This window comes from Aulostomus chinensis, chromosome 23 (genome assembly GCF_037954235.1).
Source record: "Aulostomus chinensis isolate RoL2024-O1b breed Wild chromosome 23, RoL_Achi_v1.0, whole genome shotgun sequence".
In the NCBI taxonomy this organism is placed as follows: domain Eukaryota; kingdom Metazoa; phylum Chordata; class Actinopteri; order Syngnathiformes; family Aulostomidae; genus Aulostomus; species Aulostomus chinensis.
The window spans coordinates 18,571,201-18,591,166 of record NC_141342.1 but is presented as its reverse complement, the minus strand read 5'-3'; the positions used below and the strand labels follow the sequence as shown (position 1 = coordinate 18,591,166).

The 19,966-nt window shown below is 45.1% G+C and overlaps 1 protein-coding gene and 1 long non-coding RNA gene across 9 annotated transcripts in view; one reads left to right on the top strand and one right to left on the bottom strand.

Annotated features, from left to right (window-relative positions):
* sdk2b (sidekick cell adhesion molecule 2b) overlaps positions 1–19,966 on the bottom strand; it is a 294,224-nt gene that overhangs the window by 12,987 nt on the left and 261,271 nt on the right. For 2 of the 6 annotated variants that reach the window (XM_086195274.1, XM_086195277.1), the window contains exons 26-43: positions 19,502–19,617; positions 19,162–19,351; positions 17,755–17,853; positions 16,998–17,192; positions 16,262–16,463; positions 15,741–15,844; positions 14,450–14,520; positions 13,728–13,860; positions 12,828–12,884; positions 12,130–12,231; positions 11,046–11,161; positions 10,559–10,745; positions 9,384–9,521; positions 8,837–9,046; positions 8,636–8,761; positions 5,798–5,962; positions 5,523–5,663; positions 3,688–3,847 (exon numbers count right to left, since the gene is read on the bottom strand). In XM_086195274.1, coding sequence (XP_086051400.1) covers positions 3,688–3,847; positions 5,523–5,663; positions 5,798–5,962; positions 8,636–8,761; positions 8,837–9,046; positions 9,384–9,521; positions 10,559–10,745; positions 11,046–11,161; positions 12,130–12,231; positions 12,828–12,884; positions 13,728–13,860; positions 14,450–14,520; positions 15,741–15,844; positions 16,262–16,463; positions 16,998–17,192; positions 17,755–17,853; positions 19,162–19,351; positions 19,502–19,617 — 2,512 coding nt within the window. The remainder of the gene's footprint in view (positions 1–3,687; positions 3,848–5,522; positions 5,664–5,797; positions 5,963–8,635; positions 8,762–8,836; positions 9,047–9,383; positions 9,522–10,558; positions 10,746–11,045; positions 11,162–12,129; positions 12,232–12,827; positions 12,885–13,727; positions 13,861–14,449; positions 14,521–15,740; positions 15,845–16,261; positions 16,464–16,997; positions 17,193–17,754; positions 17,854–19,161; positions 19,352–19,501; positions 19,618–19,966) is intronic. The other 4 variants (XM_086195275.1, XM_086195279.1, XM_086195276.1 and 1 more) reach the window with 3 other exon arrangements.
* LOC147239901 (uncharacterized) overlaps positions 1–19,966 on the top strand; it is a 40,726-nt gene that overhangs the window by 15,021 nt on the left and 5,739 nt on the right. For 2 of the 3 annotated variants that reach the window (XR_015111478.1, XR_015111476.1), the window contains exons 2-3: positions 14,393–14,535; positions 19,172–19,692. This is a non-coding gene — a long non-coding RNA (uncharacterized LOC147239901). Of the gene's footprint in view, positions 1–12,399; positions 12,490–14,392; positions 14,536–19,171; positions 19,693–19,966 lie in introns of all 3 variants that reach the window. The other variant, XR_015111477.1, reaches the window with a different exon arrangement.

Below are 19,966 nucleotides of genomic sequence, written 5' to 3'. Positions count from 1 at the left end.
TGAATGCGTCCTAATGGCAAGCAAACACGGGTCCAAACACCCGCGTTGACACGCGTTTGTTTGTGTGAAAAGGATAAAAGACACCATTTCCATCCTCCATCACTTCTTCGCTTCTGATAATACAGAGAGAGCCAGCCACGTGTAGCTTAAAGCTAACAACAGCAAAAATGTTCATGAACAAACTCAGGCGTGTCCTTCCATGTATACTTCCAGTGATGCGCTTGAGAGAAGCTAAAAACAAAGAAACTAAAACAAATCTGCTGAGACGTTCAAGCATTTTCGAATATTTCCACCTTTAAAATTCTGTGTCAAAGAGACAAGAGAGGGTGAATAAATTCAAAAGTAACGTGACAAGTTAAAGGCAAGGGTGAACATGATACATGGCCCTTTTAATTGTGTGTGCAGGTGTGCAGTCTTCTGAGTAACAGATAAAATGTGGAGCAGGTTCAGACATGGAGAAAATACCCCCTCATGGGGCTAAAAGGCTATTAATTAGGCCTCCTCTGGTCCTAACGGATGAACTGTGAGTACCTGGGTTAATCCTGGTCAGTGAGTCCAAAACTGGGGAACACATTTATGTTTTAATCAAAAAAGTTTTCTATGATTTTCCAACCCACATGCTTCTAAAAATTGCTCCTTCTCTTCCTCTGATTGGCTCTGACCAACTCAGTGCTTCTAGCTGATCAGAGGTCGAGTAGGACTGTGTGTGTGTGTGTGTGTGTGTGTGTGTGGGGGGGGGGGGGGGTCTTTAGGGGATGTGCGGCCATTTCTGTTTCCTCTTAGTTCAGAAAATAAGTCCCTTTAGCACCCAGCATGTTAGCTCATCTGCTGAAGTACAGATAAGTGGCTGGAATGATGCGGCTCTACACCCGTGGGAGCAGCAGAGGTCCTTGAGAGTCCTTTGAGCAAACACTAACAGTGCTACGCTAGCCTTTGGTGCTGCTAGCGCCATCTGTGGGGTCAGAGGGGGAGCGCAGCGGGAGGTTGAATTAACCAACCAATCATATGACAGCACAAATTCCCTTTCTGTCTATCCAAAACTGACGAATCAAATAATCACTCACCTTTTTTTTTATTGGGACAATCTAATAATTCTCAGGTCGTCCTTGATGGTGGATGAAAACACATCATTAACATTTCCAGAATGTCTTTCATCCGACTCGCCTGGCTTTTACAATACCGCCCCCCCCCCCCCACCCATGTGTGATATTATTCTTTTTTTCCTCAATAAAAGCAGAGCTTTTCGAACTTGCACTGCGACCCAGGGAACTTAATCAAACCCTTGCATTATGCGACCTGCACTTTTTCCCCAAGAGAATTTGCCACCGTAACCTTTGCCAGCTCTCATTCCTCGGCGGTCCTTGCAACAAAAGACGAGGAGTCGATGAAAATAAATGCTATTGTGGACACACGGGGACACTATGATAAACTGCCTGTTTAAAAACATTAAAGAAGCACAGCCCAATTTCACCCCTTCTCCTTGACTCACATGCTCTCTTGAGCGAGATGTAAATTATTTATCAGCGCTCTCTCTCTCTCTCTCTCTCTCGTTCTCCATCTCTCACGTGGCCGTAGAAGAGTTCACTTAATCCTCTCACAGAAAAATTAAGTTAGCAGTACATCGAGTAAGAAATGAGAACCAGGGGGTGAAATCAAATCTGCCCCCAGTCTTTACTCATTACCAGGCTCTCCTCTTGCTACAACTGCCTTCAGGGACTCATTAACATGTCTGAGGTGTTCAGGAGCTTTGTCACTCAAGAGTGTTTAAAACCACGTTAATCTACATTGCATTACTTCACCGAGACCTCCTGAAACCCAGGGCCAGCGTGTCAATGTGGGTATCAAACCACTCAAAGACAACGCCGCAAGGCCACGCCTCCCCTCTGACTCGCTGAAACGCTGATCAATCCAACATTGATTGTTAGATGTCAAACACAGACGGAGTTTTCTGATACCTTAATGCTCTATTCTTCTGACCAGAACTCGCACGGGGAGCAAAGAGCGCCTGTCACTGTTTCACCAAAATCAAACCCCAATCCTCCGCAATTGCACTCGACAACGTTCTGCAAATATTAGCGTACGGTTTAGCGTGCGCGCATTGATAAGCGTGCATACTAGCAAGTACATACAATGACTTTAAATGAAGCCACACCCACAGAAATAAGCCTGTGATGACTTTCCCATTGACAGTCAACAAGAGAAGTAGAATCAAAAGGTCACCGGTTCAATTCCCAGCGCTTCGATCAGATAACCAGCAGAAAGCTGATCAATGCTCAAGACCGCTGCAGTGCCCTTTGACCTGGGGATGTACCCGTTCACACTGACGACAAGCCAGAAGTTTGTTGGTTTCTTGTCCGGGTTGAAAAGGCTAATTTACATGATAAGCAGATCAATAGGTCAGCATTAGCATTAGCCTTCTCATAACGGCCACTGACTTCGACTTTGTTTTTTTTATTTCACTCCGCAAGTCCCTCTCTGCATGTAGCAGAAAGCCATCAGTGGGAGTTGCTGTCTGACACGGCTCTGAATCAGAATGAATACGACGGGATTAAGAGGGCGCTTGATTTCTGATCCCACTGTAAGGCGCAGGACTTTATCCTGTCTTTGGTATTCAAAGAGCCGAGATCAAGCTGCAGCATTAATCTATAATCGGAAGCTCAGGTGCTGGGATTTTGATTCACCCGGAGCGGGCTGAGTTCAGTGTGTGCTCAGCCAGAGTACATCTGTGCAGTCTTTCACTGCTGGGCTCCTGCTTCACACCAGGCAGAGACAGAGTAGGACGCTACCTGGGACCCTCCTTGATCCCTCATCTACATCCTATTATGTGTACATGCGCAAAAAAAATCTACTCTTCCCAGCATTAATGTGTAGCCCCATATAACAGCAGTGGAATCTAATAGAGTGCCATGGGGGTGACACGCTTTTGAACACCCAACTGGAAGTTAGCATTGCCAAGAGTTCCTCAACCAACAACCAAGTGGATTGTCTCCCGTATTTGTCGATAAGTGCAGAAAATGGAAAAGTGCAGGATTTACAGACTCATTTTATGCCGTAACAAAACAACAGCTTAAATTTGTAAACGTCAAAGCCCTTTTCTTTTTAGGCATTTGACCAAAACAAAAAAAATACAGATTTTGAAATGAGGCAACCGCACCTTCAACAACGCCAACTAACTCCTACTGTTCTAGGCCTCATTCTGATGTCACTCCATTCTTCTTGACCAAACATCTCAGGGCTGCTGTCACCCAGTCTGTAACAAACGTGACGACCTTACGTCACAGAGTCGGCGCCCGTACCCTTTCAACCATGCCTAACCAGGCGACAACGTCCGTCTCTGAATCCTAAACGTGTGTTAATGCTCAGATGCAAAGTCCAAATGCAAAAATGCAGGAAAATTGGACTTCTGACTCAGTCCCTGTCAGTCAGCGTGATTGGCATTAGGCAAGGTCAAGTTCTCAGCAGGCCGCGTGTTACAGCTCGCTGCTGACTGAAATACACACGCTCATTTCAATAAAATCTGTAATGAGTCTGTTTATATGCCGCTTTTAAATAGCAGGAGGAGAAACTGCCCAGGTCAAATTCATCAGGCGGAGAGAGGAAAGTGTCTCGGTTGCATATTTTCAAATGATGCATCCTGTAGTTGAAACCCCATCTGTGTTTTTTGTTATTCCCTGGACCGTCACTCACCTGGTGTAGACGCCGTTCTTCCTGCAGAAAGAGTTCTTCACAGACAGACGTCGGTTGTTGAGCTCCAGGGCGGGGAACCGGCCTTCGTCCAGGCTGACCATGTCTCCATGGGTCAGAGCGTTACAGTTGGAGTTGTTACCTGGACACACGTACAGAGACACTGTGTGACCACAGGCCAGATGGACAGGAAGGTTAGAGTCTGGGAGGAGGAATGGATTCCGTCAAGTGAGTGAATGAATGACCGAGTTCTTTTATGAGTGAAAGCACGAGACATGATAAGACAAATGATTTAGAAAAAAAAACATGAATGGGTGAATCTTTTAAAGTGCAAATCAATGAGTGAGTAGTTGGTGTGAAAGGTCGAGACAAATCAGCGAGGATTTTAGCAGGTAGAAACTACCTAAACTCAAATCTATCAAATCTCAAGTGTCCAAGTCCACATTTCTGAAACTTCAGTTTTCTCCAGTTACTCTTCAAAGAAATGTCATGTTTTGTTTTGGTTTTTTTTTAAAGCAAATTGAATAGGTTTGGTATGAATACACTAGGCTAAGCAATTCATATTTTCATCAGGAGATGGCAGTGTAGGCAACGCAGCACACGGCCAGAACAGAGTAGAAGACGCGTTCGCCGTGTAAGGTCTTGAGAAATGATATCCGATTGGGAAAGTTGTAATAAGTCTACTATGCCAGCACGTATCGGCCATTTTGCTGTCCAGAGACCAAGTGTGGAAATATCCCGGAAGATGCCGGCAGCAGAGACCGCCGCGTCAGAGCTTGTCTGAAAAAACGTTTTCCATTTCTACTTCTATTTTACAGTTCTTACACTGCTTATTGTTATTTATTGTATCTTTTCTTTTGTATCTGTAGTTTGTGGTGCACGGTGGCTCTGGAAGAGCGCCCTTTTTTACCGATTTTCACAGTACCCCCCTGTACAGCGACAATAAAAGATTCTGATTCTGATTTCCCAGTTTGCACATTTTAACTCTTCTTGCAAAAAAAACACCGGGAGCAAGAAAAAAATTGTATTTTCAAGAATGTATTCATGTTTTTGTCAGATTTTGAGTTCTCCTTCAACCGTCTCCAATTTGATAACAAGACCGTAAAAGAGTCTGTGGATCAACCGGGGTCATTGTGGTCAAGGCCAGAGAGGGACAGGGTTGCTACGCGTCTCTGTGCTACGTTAAAGTTGGTGATTTTATACGTTTCAAGACATCCTAAGACTTGTGGATGACCAGGACCTCCGCAGGGCCACCTGAGGTCAACTGATGGTTACACAAACACACAGAAACAGAAACAACACTGGGCAGGTCCAGCAGCCTGGGCCACATTCCTAAAGAGGGATATGGAGGCTTTGAGAGCGTCTTTGTGTTGGAGTGAGAAGGAACCTCTTGTTTTTCCTCCGTCAGTCAGAAAGATGGGCAGTGACCCGCAGGGACCCCCCCACCCCCCGAACCCCTCCCCCTCTCTGCCTGGCAGCTAAACAGTCATGGCAGAAGTGCTGAGCGGAGAGAAATACCCGCTGATGTCAGAGCTGCACTGAATGGACAAGTATGGCTGCTCCTGCTTCCCTGCCTCTCTTCTCTTCTGCCTTTTTTATTCCGCTGTTACTCAGCCAATTGTCGGATTCACTCCAAATCAGCGGAACTTGTTCTCAAAGAAGTCAACTTACTTCATTTCACAGCATTTTAAAAGAGCAAATCACAAAATTACCTGATCTACAAGAAAAAGTAAAGTCATCAAATTTTCAGCCCTGCGTGCCAACAGGTGAGAAGCAGCATCGCGAGGCTTCCATATGAGTTAAATGTTCCATTAAATTGTGTTATTGTGCGCACTCACCTGACTCTGACTTCTTGGCATACTTCTTGCTTTGGCCTCTGATAATGAGGATGAAAACCAGCAGCAGGATGAAGATGAGCCCCACCAGAGCCACCACAACCAGGAACCACCACTCCTCGTAGAACGGGGCCACTTTTTGTGCTGAATTAATCACAATCAATTGAAATGTTTGTAAAACTCAACTGCCCGTGTTTCTGTACCGTTTCATCAACCGTAGAGGATTTTAATTCAGGTTAATATAATTCTAATTCAGATAAAACTGCGTGAACGCTCACCAGATATGGAAGGAGAGGGCAGACTTGGAGAACCGTAGCCGTAGTCGTTCACTCCAATCACTCGGAAATCATAACTGACTCCTTGCTTCAGTATGTCCATGCTGAATGTGTGTGATGTCACTTCCTTTGGGATGTCTTTGATCAGGATATCCCACAACCCCTCATCTGAAAAGGAGTTACAGTTGTTAGCTCAGGTGAGAGGTGACGGGGGCAAAGTGTAGGTAAAAATATTGGAACTGTATCAACATGTCAGTGTCGGCGGCTCAACAACAACGCCATGAACAGTTGTGCAGCCACGTTTGAAATGAAGAAATCTTAGAAGACCAGCTGCTTGCTTTGAAAACCCTGCCAGAGACCATAACACACGCTGCTTGTAAACATCCGTGTACCTTTTCATGTAGTACACACACATAAACACCACACACCGAGCGCTCTCGCACTTGAACTCGCGAATAAACTTGTGCTCCGTCTCCCCCGGCAGGTGCTTAAGTATGTGAACGCACCACCATGGTGCTTTGCTAGTTTGGGACATCCGAAAATGTTTGCGTCATGGACCAAGAGGCGTTATGGCGTTATGAGTGAAGTGCTACATGAAAGGCGCATCAATCAGATGAGCAGATGCATGGCATTGCTCTGTGGTTACATTGATCCTCGAAAACGTGGAAACACTGACTGCAGCCTCCCCCCAGGCCTTCCTCACCTCCCCCCAGGCCTACCTCACCTCCCCCCAGGCCTGCCTCACCTCCCACCAGGCCTGCCTCACCTCTGGTGGACCTTGGCATTCCTGCTGGTCCCTGATATTAATACGTGCTCGCTTCTGATTAGTTGAAATGTGCTCATCACTGAAATACTAACACGGCAAGTCCTGGTGTAACCAGGACTTTACAGGGGACGACTCTCTGACTGACACGGCCCAAAACCCACCGATGAGTAACTGGGCGTCTAATGATGGCCTCTTTGACCAGTGGTTCACGCTCTGCTTATGTGCCCTCTTAATATTAAAACGAGGCCACCACGGACGCACGGTGCACACGTGACGCCATCCATCCACCCCCTGCTGCCATAGGTGGTTTAAAAAGGGACCTGGGAGTGTGTATCACCCACTGAAGCTGATTCCAGTACACAAACACATCTCTCCACATCTTAAACAGACGATACGATTTTGCTCGACTACAATACCGTTTTTGTTTTGTTTTTTGAAACAGCGGTATGATGCAATAATGTAGCATCGATATTTCTACTTTAGTTCCAAGAAGAAACTCTGGTCGACTTGTAACATCCAGCGTCAAGAAAGAGCAGGGACACTTAACATCCTGTTCTTAACTTCATGAGATTCTATAACAGTTGAGAGCTGGGTTTGTTTGGTCAGATGCTCCAATACTCCCTTTCCTATGAAGCGTGTTTATGATAAAATCAGGGAAAGATGTCGATGCAACCCCCGTGGCGTCTCTGGATGTGGGTCAGGAGATCAGGGACCCTTGATATTTTGCTGTTGTTTGCCTTGTTTTCTAGCAATATCTGGCATCTTTTTTTCCCTTTTTTTTTTTAATAAAACCTGAAATTACTCCACACCCACGTTTCATTTAGTTGGGCGATCGATGTCAAATCATCACTTTCTACAAACTTTTGAGGAAATGAGGAGCAGAAACAAGAGAGTGCTTAAGACGAGTGCGGCGGCGGCGGTTGGAACAGAGACAGGGAGCAAGCGGTGTGGGAGGAGAGAATACAAGACAAGGCAACAACACTTTTAACGGCAGATATTAAATGTATCCTCTAACAATACACTCGGTGCTGCCGTCAAGCACTATACTGGTTATCTGGTCCGATACACTCTTACCTCACACATTAAAGCAGTACTTCACTCAAAAAGTGCACATTTGTGCATTTCAAGTACTCTCACATCCATGTCTTGAGCTCACAAATGTGTTGTTTTCCCCTCATCATCAATTCTTTATGAGTCCACAATGCAGGAAGGTACAGCCGTGCATATTTAGCTTGAAGCTAATGGAAACCAACCGCTACCATCAGTAAAACTGGGGAAAAAAATGATATGGATTGTACTGAATGTTGCACTTGAGAGGTGGTAAACTGGATTCACTGTAAAGTTTTGTTGTTGTTTGTAATAGCCGGCCGTGCGTCGGCGTTAGCTTCAAGCTAAATAAACATGGCTGGCTCTTACTGCATTCCTGAGTGCCAAGGAAATTATTTCACAGTGGAGGGAAAAAAATGCCATTCCTGGAGGGCAAAATATACTTAATTGGTGAGGTACAACTTTGAATCCTTCACATATCAGTTCATCAGTGGACCTTGACACTCCTCACAAACATCATAGCTCATACTGCTGAGCTGTGCTGAACATTAGAAAAGCTAATGGAATTCAATATGAAGTTACTGAGTGCCATAATACTGCGGGGGGTTATGACCCTTGGCATATGGATAAGATAGGATGAGGAAGAAAGCGGTTTGTCTTCATCGTCCCCTTGGGTGTTAACCAACTCTTCACATTATTAAAACTTAGATCACCCCCAACCTCCCCTGGATACAATTTTCACTCAAAAGCGGTGAAACCCGGCCCTCCCTGAGAGTCATCAACCATCCATCACCCTCTGAACCCTACCAGGGACTGTCAATCACCACTGAAACCAGACGCCAATCGTCTCAGCTGCAGCCCTGTGATCAATAAGCTATTAAAATACCAGTGACACAGACTGTGGGGCAGCAGATGTCGACACTTTATACCACTTTACTTAAGCAAACTATCACGGAGCCTGGCATACGGCTGGCTATACAAATTCATGAGAAAGCTGCCATGTTTTCTCAGGCATCTCATGCACTCACCAGAAGGTCTGGCCTCGATTACATAGCGTGTAATAGGAGCACGTCCCGGGTCCCCGCTGGACCAGTGGATGGTCAGGCCAGAACCATAGCGAGTGATAAAGGGCTCACCTGGGGGTCCTGGGGCTCCTGGTTAAGAATAATAATGTGTTAAAATCAATTGGATTAAAAGTTTTATAAGTAAAAAAAAATCCCTTCCCGTACCCTCTCCTGGGCCAGTGGTGATGTTGGCCTCCACCTCGGGCCCGTAGATGAAGGTCTTGGCGCGGATACGGAAGTTGTAAGTAATACCGTCCGCCAGGTCTTTGAGCTTCAACCAGAGAGGGCCAGTCCCCTTCACGTCCACCATCACGGTCTTACTGACGCCTGGGGGGGAGGGGGAGTGAAGACAGTCGGCACAGGCCACTGAAGACTCTAGACAAACACACCACATTTAGAGCAGGCCAGGCAATGTGAGGCACAGCCGATCACACACACACACACACACACACACACACACACACACACACACACACACACACACACAGACGCAGTAATGGATTAAGTAAAGGGACATATGTTTGCATCTTGGAAATGTAGTAACGTATTATTTGTGATGATAATACAATGAGCTGCTAAAACCAATGCATCCCACAAGATTCCAACCAATTAAAGTGGTTAAACATGCATCTACATTTGTAGGGCGCGTAAAGCCTTTATCCAAGCTAGCAGCCACGCTGTGCAGGTTTGACTGTTAAGAATGAAGGTTTACCATCTACAGGTGTGCAGGGTTCATAGACCAGGCGATAACCCTCAATGATGCCATTAGGGAAAGTGGGCTCGCCCCAGGACACGTTGACCGAGGTGGTGGTCAGCTCACTGAAATGGATGAAGCTGGGAGCACTGGGAGCTGAAATGCAGAGAGGTCAAAACAGCACGTAAGAGTAATGGCCGACGTGCATTAGGAGTCTAACGGAGGGACGGCGTGGGGGTGATGTGCTTTCATAGGACGACCAGCCCTTTGCAGCTTTGCAGGAGTTCATGTTGGTGAGCTGAGCTGCCCTGATTAGCTCGAGCCTAAACGCTACATTGCTATACTGCACAAAGGTTAAAAAGCCCAGACACCACTTAAAATACTGACCCGGGTCATAGTAATTCACAAGCATAATGACCAGCCGCTCTCAGTCTACAGGCCCCATTACAGTTGGCTGAACTTGTGACACCGCTGTGCTCGGAACACAGCCGGCACCTGTTGTCTTTAAATTTGTCCAGCAGGAGTTGAGACGCTTCCAAAACACAAAGCTCCTTTGTCTTGTGGAAGGATGGGATAACTATCTCCTCAGTGCCTCTCCCTCCTCCTCCCCCTTCCATCTTGGCATCTGCTTCCTTCTCTCACAGCAGTGACCCATGAGGGAAACCTTACCAACACCTATTTTCTTCCTTTTTAAAAAAAAACAAACAACTAGATTCTACAAGAATGAGACGGTTTCCTGTGCACATGGAATGAAAGAACGGAGGCCATGAGGGTGGTTTGAGGGGGTCCCTCTTGTTGACACAGAGTGTCTTTAGCCAACGTGCTCCCTCAAATAATTCCCATCTACTTTTCAAACAAAAAAGCAGATGAAGAGAATGACTTCAGAGTGGCGTTGCTGATTAGGAACGTACCCTCCGTGTGTGGTTCCGCTAACATTGTTTGGTACACTGACAGGAACTATTAGCATCACGTCAAATTCTTTCCTCATGGTTGACTCATGTACATTCAGACAACTCCCCGGGTTCTCCACACTAACATCATCATCGCAAGAAGAGAACCAACAGAAACGGCTGCAGGTCTCATCCCATGACATCATCGGCTTGTCCTCTCAAGTCAGAGCAGAGCTGGTTCCCTTGATTGCTTGCTGTTACATTCAGGTTTCTATCAAGAATTTGAAAACACCTTGCTGTTACCTGCTTGCTGAGTGCGCCCTCTTGTCGCGGCGCTGCGGGGTCCGTCCCCTGCAGCGTTGAAAGGGGCTACACTGATCATGTAGGTGGTGTAACCAGTCAGGTTCTTCAGTTTCACCCCTCCTTCAGGCATGAACAAAGTCCGCAGCCGCTCGGTCTCATTCTTACGCTGGAACTCCCAAAAGTAAACCTGCACGCAATCAGAGAGGCAGAAATAAAAATGAACGTGTCTACAGATGCTGCTCAGGGAAGATATAATAACATTTGCTCCACATGTTCCTTCATAAACACCGGCAACTTCTCCTCATTCCCCGTGAATTCTTTCTTCAGCACATCTTTCATTGCAAAAATGTGGATTTATGTAAGTTAACATCTGATAGAGGCAATGATTTAACAGGATACGCCAAAGCAGGCGCATAAAACCTTTTTTTCCTCCAGGGTCCAATAAGGAAGTGGCAGCGTTTGCTGAGATTTCAAGTGTAAATCTGACCTTGTAGCCCTGGATGTCTCCGTTCTGAGCGTCTACAGGAGGGGGGTCCCACATCACATCCAGCTGGGTGGCTGTTGCAGACTGAATGACCACATTCTGGGGTGGAGCTGTTGGCACTGTCGAAGGCCAACGCACATATTAACCACATGTTTAGGCTAAAAGACATTTTCTACGTGATACGCATTTATTTTCTGCAACATCTGCTTTACTGATTGTGTGATGAGAGGCATCAGGAGAAAAGCAAAACTGTTCAACATGTAAAGAAAAGCAAAATAATGTAGAACCTGACAATTACATAGATCCGCTTCTCTCCTCGGTGCTGGATTAGGGAGCTGAGACCCGCAGAGAACAGCTGACTGCTAGTTAGCTTCGCTCAACGAATGGTAGCGGATGACACGTGTTAGCGTACCTCTGTTAAACGTGACTGAATCGATGAGAGGTTAAGGCTCGTAGTTTGTCCACCAGTAATCCTCCTCACTCTTTCTTGAAAATGATTAGTAGCAAAAGTTGCCCTTTTAGTCATCAACAAACATTTTATTTTATCGACCAAAGTTACACTGGGACTTTTGAGGTGCTGCGCCAACTCAGGAAAGTAGTTCCGACCACGTGCCTTGATTCTAAAGTTACAATGTACCTTAATTTAAAAAAAAAAAATCCTTCCACAGCAAATATAATTTCCCAGCACAGTTGAAAGTGTATGTGATGACTTTTGACAAAGGAATGCTAACACTTCCCACCCACTACCATTCATTATGCTAAGCTAACTTGCAGTCAGCAGGCCTATGCGTCTGTTCCATAGTGCAGCACAAAGAAAAGGGCATCTAATGTTGTCGGGCTCTGGGGAGACCTGAAATACATGTATCTTTGAGAAAAGTTGGTGTGTTCCTTTAAGAGAGCCAAATTATACCTGGAATCTTCAACACTTTTACACCGGATCACTTCAACACACAGCTTACTAAGAACTGCTGCTGCTGCTGCTGTGAGGAAAAGCTTATTCCATTTCCTCTATTTGAATAATTTGAAACGCTGTTGACAGAAATGACAGGAAAATCACACTGCGGTTTAACGGCAAAAGCACACATACCTGCTTCTCCCACAAACACCTCCTGCGGTGGGCTGTTCGGCCCCTCGCCCACAGCGTTGTACACACTCATGCGTATCTCATAGCGCTTGTGTTTACTCAGCTCTGCAGTAGAGGTGATCGATCAAGAATATCAAGTTAGAAACAACATCATTTTGTCAACTGTTCTTTTTAAAACTTTGACAGTTTTTGAACTTAGGAACTTCCTCTCCACTGTGGCCCTTGTTATTGTTTACTTGTGCCACTACCGCTGCTACCTCTCATCCCATACAGGCACTCCAACAGTCAGCGCTGCAACCAAGAACAGGAGCCCTCCCTGAACACAACCACTGGGGTTTGAAAACTGCTTCTCTGATGTTCTGGGTAATATTTTTGCCCTAATTGGAAATTTGTAGCTACAAGAGAAAGATGTGACTGTCTGCTCGTGTAGCGCCTCTCCAAATAAGCTGTCATTTGCAAAACAAGCGGTGGTTTCGGTGAGCTTGTGTACTGAATTTATGTGTACAGAGTGCTTTTATTAGCCCCAGAGGTGTTTGTACCAATTCGCTGTAAACATAAGCAGTTGTGCTAATCGGCTCCGTTTTTCCCGTCCAAGCAGAAGGACGCTTGAGACGTATCGGGTAACAGAAAGATAGCTGTTACGCCGTCATTCCAAAGGTGTTGTGAGAGCTGTTTCCTGAGACAGATACTCCGAAACTTACTGTCCAGCTCATACTGGGTGAGCGCTGAATCACTCAGATTCCGGATGCTGTAGGGGGCTGCAGTGGAAAGGCAGAGAGAAAAAGCAATAGATTAAAAAAAAAAAAAAAAACGGAGAGAGAGGTAGGGGAGAGACAATCGACTTACTGTCCTTGCTGTGATTTGTGGAGGAGAGCATCACTATTGTCATAGAACAAAACAGAGAAGAAAAAAAAGAAAACAAAAAACAAAACCCACAATCACACTGATCATAGCTTTGTGAGAGCTGCAGAACAAGTCAACGAGAGTCAAATTATAGGCTAAGTTACAGAGAGGAGCCGAAGCAGAGCGGCTCCTGAGTAAACTTAATAACAGGCTGCCGCTGATAGCTACTGATCACAAGATGAAATGTTCTGCCGCAAAAGACCAGCAGGAGATGTCGGGAGCCGAAATGTAAAAATGTTCTTCAAGTGGAAGCGATGGTGCTGCTGCACAGAAATAATCAGAGTCTAATCAGGGTGCGAAACCACGACTGATGCAAAGAAAATGCTGCTTTTTTTCAGTAAACAACTGCTAAATGATGCACAATTTACCGTAGCGCTGTATGATTATGATAATTATTGTCATGATAGTTTTACAATTTAAAAGCAACGGTAAGAGTAGAAGTACAGAGTCGGGGGGAAAAAAAGAGGAAAAGGCCTGATAATAATCCATAAACGCATCCGTATAGTTACATATGCAACAAATGATAAAAAAAATCACATAGCAAAATGTAAAAAAATAAACAGCATATGTGGTTCTGTGTATGTGACATAGAATTAACTGGAGGCCCTTTTTGAAAAGTATTTTAATTTGCAGTTTTTCCAAATGAAAACATGCTGTATTCTGGACTAATCTACTTTGTTGTGGTGTAAAGAGCTCACCAGTGAGCTCAGCCCACGTTGACAAGCTGGTGATGGTGTGAACAGAGTAACTGCGGAGGCGATCATACAGAAGCTCCCGGTACCGGATCCGAAATCCCAGTAAGATTCCGTTTATCCTCTCCTCAGAGGGGGGCTATAAAAGGAAGGATAAGGAGTTTGAGGTCCAGTGAAGCAGAACTCTACACAACGCGCCTCAATAAATTCCTGAAAAACTCAGATTTTAATAAGGTCAAATGAACTGCGAATATCCCCTAAACAGTTCCTAACTGCTGTTTGTTGACTGTAAAATTCCACTTCATCCCCGTGCGCTCCTGTAATTGAGACACATCCCCTCTCAGGCTGAGCTCATCCGCAGGTGAGTAAGACGGAGAAATCCCCCGTGGTTGGACATGAGAGCGCGGCGGAGCCAGAGGGCACAAGCCGAGAGAGAAAACAAGTCCCTCCCGATCCTTATAAACTCCACAAGTGCTCTCCATAAAAGTAAAATTGTGGCTTTGCGCCTCCTGTTTTACCCTTTATGACCTGTTAATTCAGGTGTGAGTGGGGGAGAGAGTGTTTTTATTAGACATGGGAGGAGGGGAGTGGAGGGTTTGTGTAAAAGTGTGAGGGCATCCAGTCTGTAAGTACAAGCCTGCCCTGTTTACTGTCACAACCTCTCGTTACAGGACGCTTTCATGGATTGCGCTGGCGACTGAATAAAAGGACACGCCGTCTTCTCTCACCTGCCAGCGAATCAGCACCGACGTCGTCGTGTGCGGCGTGACGGAGAGAATTGTGGGAGCCTCGTCGGGCGCTGAGGGCGATAAAAGTGAGATAAATTAGCTAAATTGACCTGAAAATGTGCAGAGATGCTGAATCTATCCATGTGCAGTGGCATTCAAGGGACATAAACAGGAAATAGCGACGACTCAACAAGCTTTGACAGATGGGACAAAAATAGAACCTGAAAAAAAATCAGAGGAGGGAACATTTGGTTGGTTACAGCAGCAGCAGGGCCGGTTCTGCCAAAGTTTTCAGGCTACTGTCTTGTCTCTAAGTAACTGCAGATGGCGAACACATGATATCACCTGATGCCTTTGCCAGTGGTGTCAACTCAGATTCAAACCGGTGCAGAATGAAGACATTGTTTTCACGTCGTCCCTCAGGCTTCCCGTTCTACTTAATGTAATATTGCAGGAACGCCATCGGGGAACTTCATCGCATTTGGAACAAACATCCGCTGGGACTCGAGGATGAGCTGAAAGGGATTTTGGTGGTCAAACGTCACGGTCGCCTCACATCATGGAGACAACTCAGGAAGGCCTTCAGGACATGTCCTCAAATAAAATACAAACTTCCTCTTGTACTTAAGGATGACGGTAAAAATTTTTTTGGTGATCAAGGTCACCTTGACCTCCCGTCTGTTCTATTCTCAAGACATCGCAGTTTTTCTCAGTTCATACATGAGTCCCAGTGGACATTTGTTGCTAATTTTGTGAGATTCATTCGAGGCATTCAAGAGATATATGGTCCATCCTACATGTCTGTAGGGTCATGGGGGGTGGGGTGGGGGAGCCTATCCCTGCTGACATTGGGTGAGAGGCGGGGTTCACCCTGGACGGGTCGCCAGTCCGTCGCACGGCCATCAGGAGCAATTAGAGGTTCAGTGTCTTGCTCAAGGACACTTGGACATGGCCACCGGGGGAAGTGAGGACTGAACCAGCGACCCTTCGGTTTCTAGACGGCCACTCCACCTCTGAGCCACGCCGCCACAAATGTTCACTCCATAGTTATTTACTTTATGGTGCAAAAAATGGAAGCTAGCGCCTGCTGAAAAGGCTGATTTGTGATAAATATAAAGGAAAGAATATGAACGAAACACTCAGTTTGGTACATTTGAAGCAGCGGTCACAGTATTTCTGATTCGAATGGAATTTCCTGAAAACGTCACACAGAAAAATCTGAATTTCATTCAAAAAAACTCAGAAGCCAAATGGATAGACTAGGACGTTTTCCTCTCGATGTCAAACTTACCATCTTGTAGGGTGGTGATGGCTTCACTCTCCTCGCTGTACTCACTGTCGCCTATGTCGTTGGTGGCTTTTACTCTGAACTGGTAGGACGTGAACGGCTTCAGCCTGGATGGAGGCAGCAGGGAAAAGCACATTAGTTGTGATGATAGAAAAAAAAAAGCAAAAGCAAAAAAAAAAAGCACAGGATCTTAAAGGTTTTGTGCTCCACTTTCACTTTTGAAGCAAATTTAGAAATGTTTGAACATTTGCAATGGCTGGATTTCTTGCCAAATACCTTCATTTCATTTAAATGATACAGTTCTGCATTAGAATTATATGCCCTGAAAACAATATTCTCCATAAGGACATTGTTGAGTGAGTTACTGACTTAACTACAGCTGAGGGAATATTACAGCAAATGTAGCAGTGGAGACTATGAACATAAAATGTGTCATACTTCAACTCAAGAGCACAGAGAGACAATTATCTTAACATATTGGAAGGATGGATGGCTGCAACCACAAGCTAATGAAGAGACTTTACCCGGATACAATGTACGAGGTGGCCTCATGATTAACCGAGGCAGAGTGGACGGTCCAGTTGCTCTCGGGAAGTTCTCTGAGCTGTACCGTGTAGTAGCGTACGGGGGACAGGCCGTCGCTGCCTGGCTCCCATGAGAGCAGAACATGCCGGGCCTGAACATCTTTCTGAGGCACCGTGGGACGGCTGGTGGGTTGGGGACGAGCTGAAAACAGATAAAGGAGAAAAAGATTGCGCAAATGTGGGAAATTAACATTCGGTGTAATAGTTTTAGCAGTGGCTTTCCGTTTTATTTGCCTGCATTTACACGGAATATTTCACCTAAACTATGAAAAATAGGCTATTTTCTCACATAAAAAGTGGGTGACAAATGAAAGCTGCAGAGTTAACAATCCACAACGCGCCTTGAGGGAAGCAGATGGACAGATTTGTTCCCACAACTGTATCACAGTGTTTCTGATAAACACCCACAGGGCACAAGCACTCAAAGAAAACACATCTGCTAACTGAACTGTTAACTGGAAATGAACCAAGTGCAATGAAGGCTTCGCACAGCTCACACCTGCAGCCTGCTCTCAGAGCTGCAGTGTTTCCCGTTCGCTAGTGAACTACAAACGATCACCTCTGAAAGCATTGCTCCCGTAGAGAAGAGGAGTTTTCCTTTTTTCCGTAGTCAATTAAACTTCGCATAAACGTCTCAGACAAGCAGACGCCGCACATTCTGCCGAGCGACGCTTACCTCGTTTCTCCGTGGTGACCACCAGCGCCTCGGCGGGCTCGCCCCAGCCCTTCCGCGTCTGCGCCGTAATGCGGAACACGTAGACGGACTCGGGCTTGAGGTTGGTCACCATGTACTGGCGAGCGCTGGGGTTCAACACGTCCACCGTGGCTGCGTTGCTATTGGTGGAGTTGAGGTGGTATGTGATCTGGTAGGCTGGAGAGAAACAAACAACCTGATTCAAGGTGTGACAATGGTTTTAAATACAATCTCGGCAGAGGAATTTTTTTGTTGTGTTGCCTTTCTGTTTAACAATACAAACAACACACAGCTGCGTCTCTTCATGGATGATTCCTTTAGCATCTGCTCCCGCGCTACGATGTGGGCCTGTCACACCGCACTGTGTCAAATTGCATTAAAATTATCTGACAGATATGAAGCGGATCAACTTCTCACGAGGAAATCCCCTATGAGCTGACAGGAGAATCCAACTCCCTCACAGCAGCGTCAGGAAATGTAAAGATGTGATTTCCCCAAACATCATCAACCCATCAAGTTGAAACAGAAAGTGCGTTGGAAGTCAGCAAAACTTCATGGGCCTGAGATATTCAGAATAAAGAAGCCTACAGGCCTACAGACATGCAGTGTCGGTTTAATTTCTACTATTAACTTAAAAAAATACAAAAGCGTGGGTAAAGTTTTCGATTCCCTTACAGAAATTAAATATGTAAATTAAATATATAAATCTAAACACAAGAGCATCTTGACAACCAAGTACCAAGTATAATTCCATTGGGTTGTGAGGGGGACTGCCATATGAGCCGGACTGAGGTGGTCCGCACTTCAGGAAACAGGATTCCCATTGGAGGTCCCGGAACTACAGGAAAGAGAAGAGAAAAGATGGAGATTTCATAGTTCCTGTAGGTGATTAAATCAACCATTACCTTCATAAGATCGGTGACATTACGCCGGAGGTGCAAAAGGAGCAATTTCTATCTGAAATGTAGGCTGTTGTTAAAGCTATAATGCATCAACTGTTTATTCACTGTCGTCTCTTACAGTTGAGCCCTCTCCGAATGAGTTAGTACAAATGCCTATTAAGCTCACTGCCACCAGAAAAACTTATTAGCATTTTATTTTACAGTTTGTATCTGTGGCGACAAATCCACGCTGCCACGAGGGTCAAGGACACGCTTTGTACGTTCTCTCCAGGCAGAGCACAAAAGTCTGAACGCGAACAGAGCAAGCTAATACTGGTTAGTGTTCTGCTAAACCGATGTAGATAAATAATTTCATAATGTGGCTCTTAAGGGCTTTCCCAATGTTCTGATTCAAAATGGATCAAATTCTGAAGGCGAAACGAGTCATTTGTCCGTGGCTGTGTGACGCTCTGAACAATTCATCCACTGCTCAACAGTTAACGGCTGAAAAAATGTGTTAGCTGTGTGCTAACTTGAATTAGGATTCATATTTTCATCACGCATCTCATCAAGACTTGTCAAATGTTCTGATACAAAATGGAACCGATTGTGATGGTGGAATGAGTAACTGTATATAGTGTATTGTAAATGTATCCACCACCGGAGCAGCAACAGCTGTGTAGGCAAAGGCTAATTCGTTAGCTTTCCGCTAGCTTGAGGGTAAATATTTCAATCATACAGCTCTCAGAGACCTTCTTATGTTGTCTGACTACAACAGACAGAACAATTTATCCACTATTTCTACTACCTATGACGTGATGTTCTACACTACAGATTAGAACAGATCGACCCTCAAATTCAACAGATTCTTCTTTGACCCGTAATACTCATGTCCACAGTAAATTCATGCTTGGAGACAAACCAAAAACATAGTTTCCTTGGCAGAGAAAATAAAAATGATCTCTCTGAAAAAAAGCATTTAATTCATCCATGTAAATCAGAAAAAAAAAAAAAGTTTCATTACGTCACATATCAGGCCTCTGGGACTCGGGGGGGAAAAAAAACCCAGTCAGTTTCAGTTTTTCTTATCGTTTGTTATCATTAATCTTTAATGCACTCACATGAATTCTTCATGCACTTATCTTGTAAAATTCAATAACGCTATTTAACTTTAACTATCAATTTTTTTTCCCCATCAGCAGCAGGTTTAAATACTTCATGTTGATGAAACTTTTATGTTGTTATAAATTCATCCATTTCTCTACCATCATCCAGAGTCCGCTCCAGGATGGGTGGAGAACTTGGACGTCCGTCTCCGATTCGTGTAAAAGCCAGGACCTGGATCTCGTAGAGGACATATTTGCCCAGACCAGTCAGCTGAACACTATGGGTGGCGTTACCCTCCACTGTCCAGAAGTGGACTGTGCTGTCTGAATCCTTCTCTTTGTACACAACCTGAATAAATAAAGGCAGGAGATGGAGAGATTACATTTCTTACTTCCTTGAATAGCTGAGATTTCTAAAAACAAACAAACAAACAAAAAAACCTAAGAGTTCAGCAAGAATGTGATGAATAATTGTGAATAACAAGAAGCACAAGTGGACCTTGTAGCCCAAAATCAGTCCATTTCTATCCGGCTCAGGGACTTCGAACCAGCGGACCAGGACGCTGCTAGACGTTGTGGCGAAGGCGGAGACGTTGGTGGGTCCACAGGAGGGGACTGGAAAACGAGGATGGAAAAAGGATTATGCCTGAGGGGTCCATTGTTTACAATATATTATTTCCTGTGAGACATGTACGTATGTGTATTTATTGTACGGATGTGGCAGCTTGAGTGATCTGCTGTGGCTTTATGTTTGTGTGTATACAAAGCCTCTCATATCCCGTCGTACCCTCCAGGCCTACTGAATTACCCAGGGAAAAAAAAGGACTCAAGAAAAGGCCTTTTCTCTTTGCTGGCACTTATCCCTGGACATAGTACACTGATTCCTAAGAATTTGCTGGAGTGTGTGGAAAAAAAAAAAAAAAAGAGCAGAGGAATTTCACATTTGTGTCCATGTGTTCTCAAT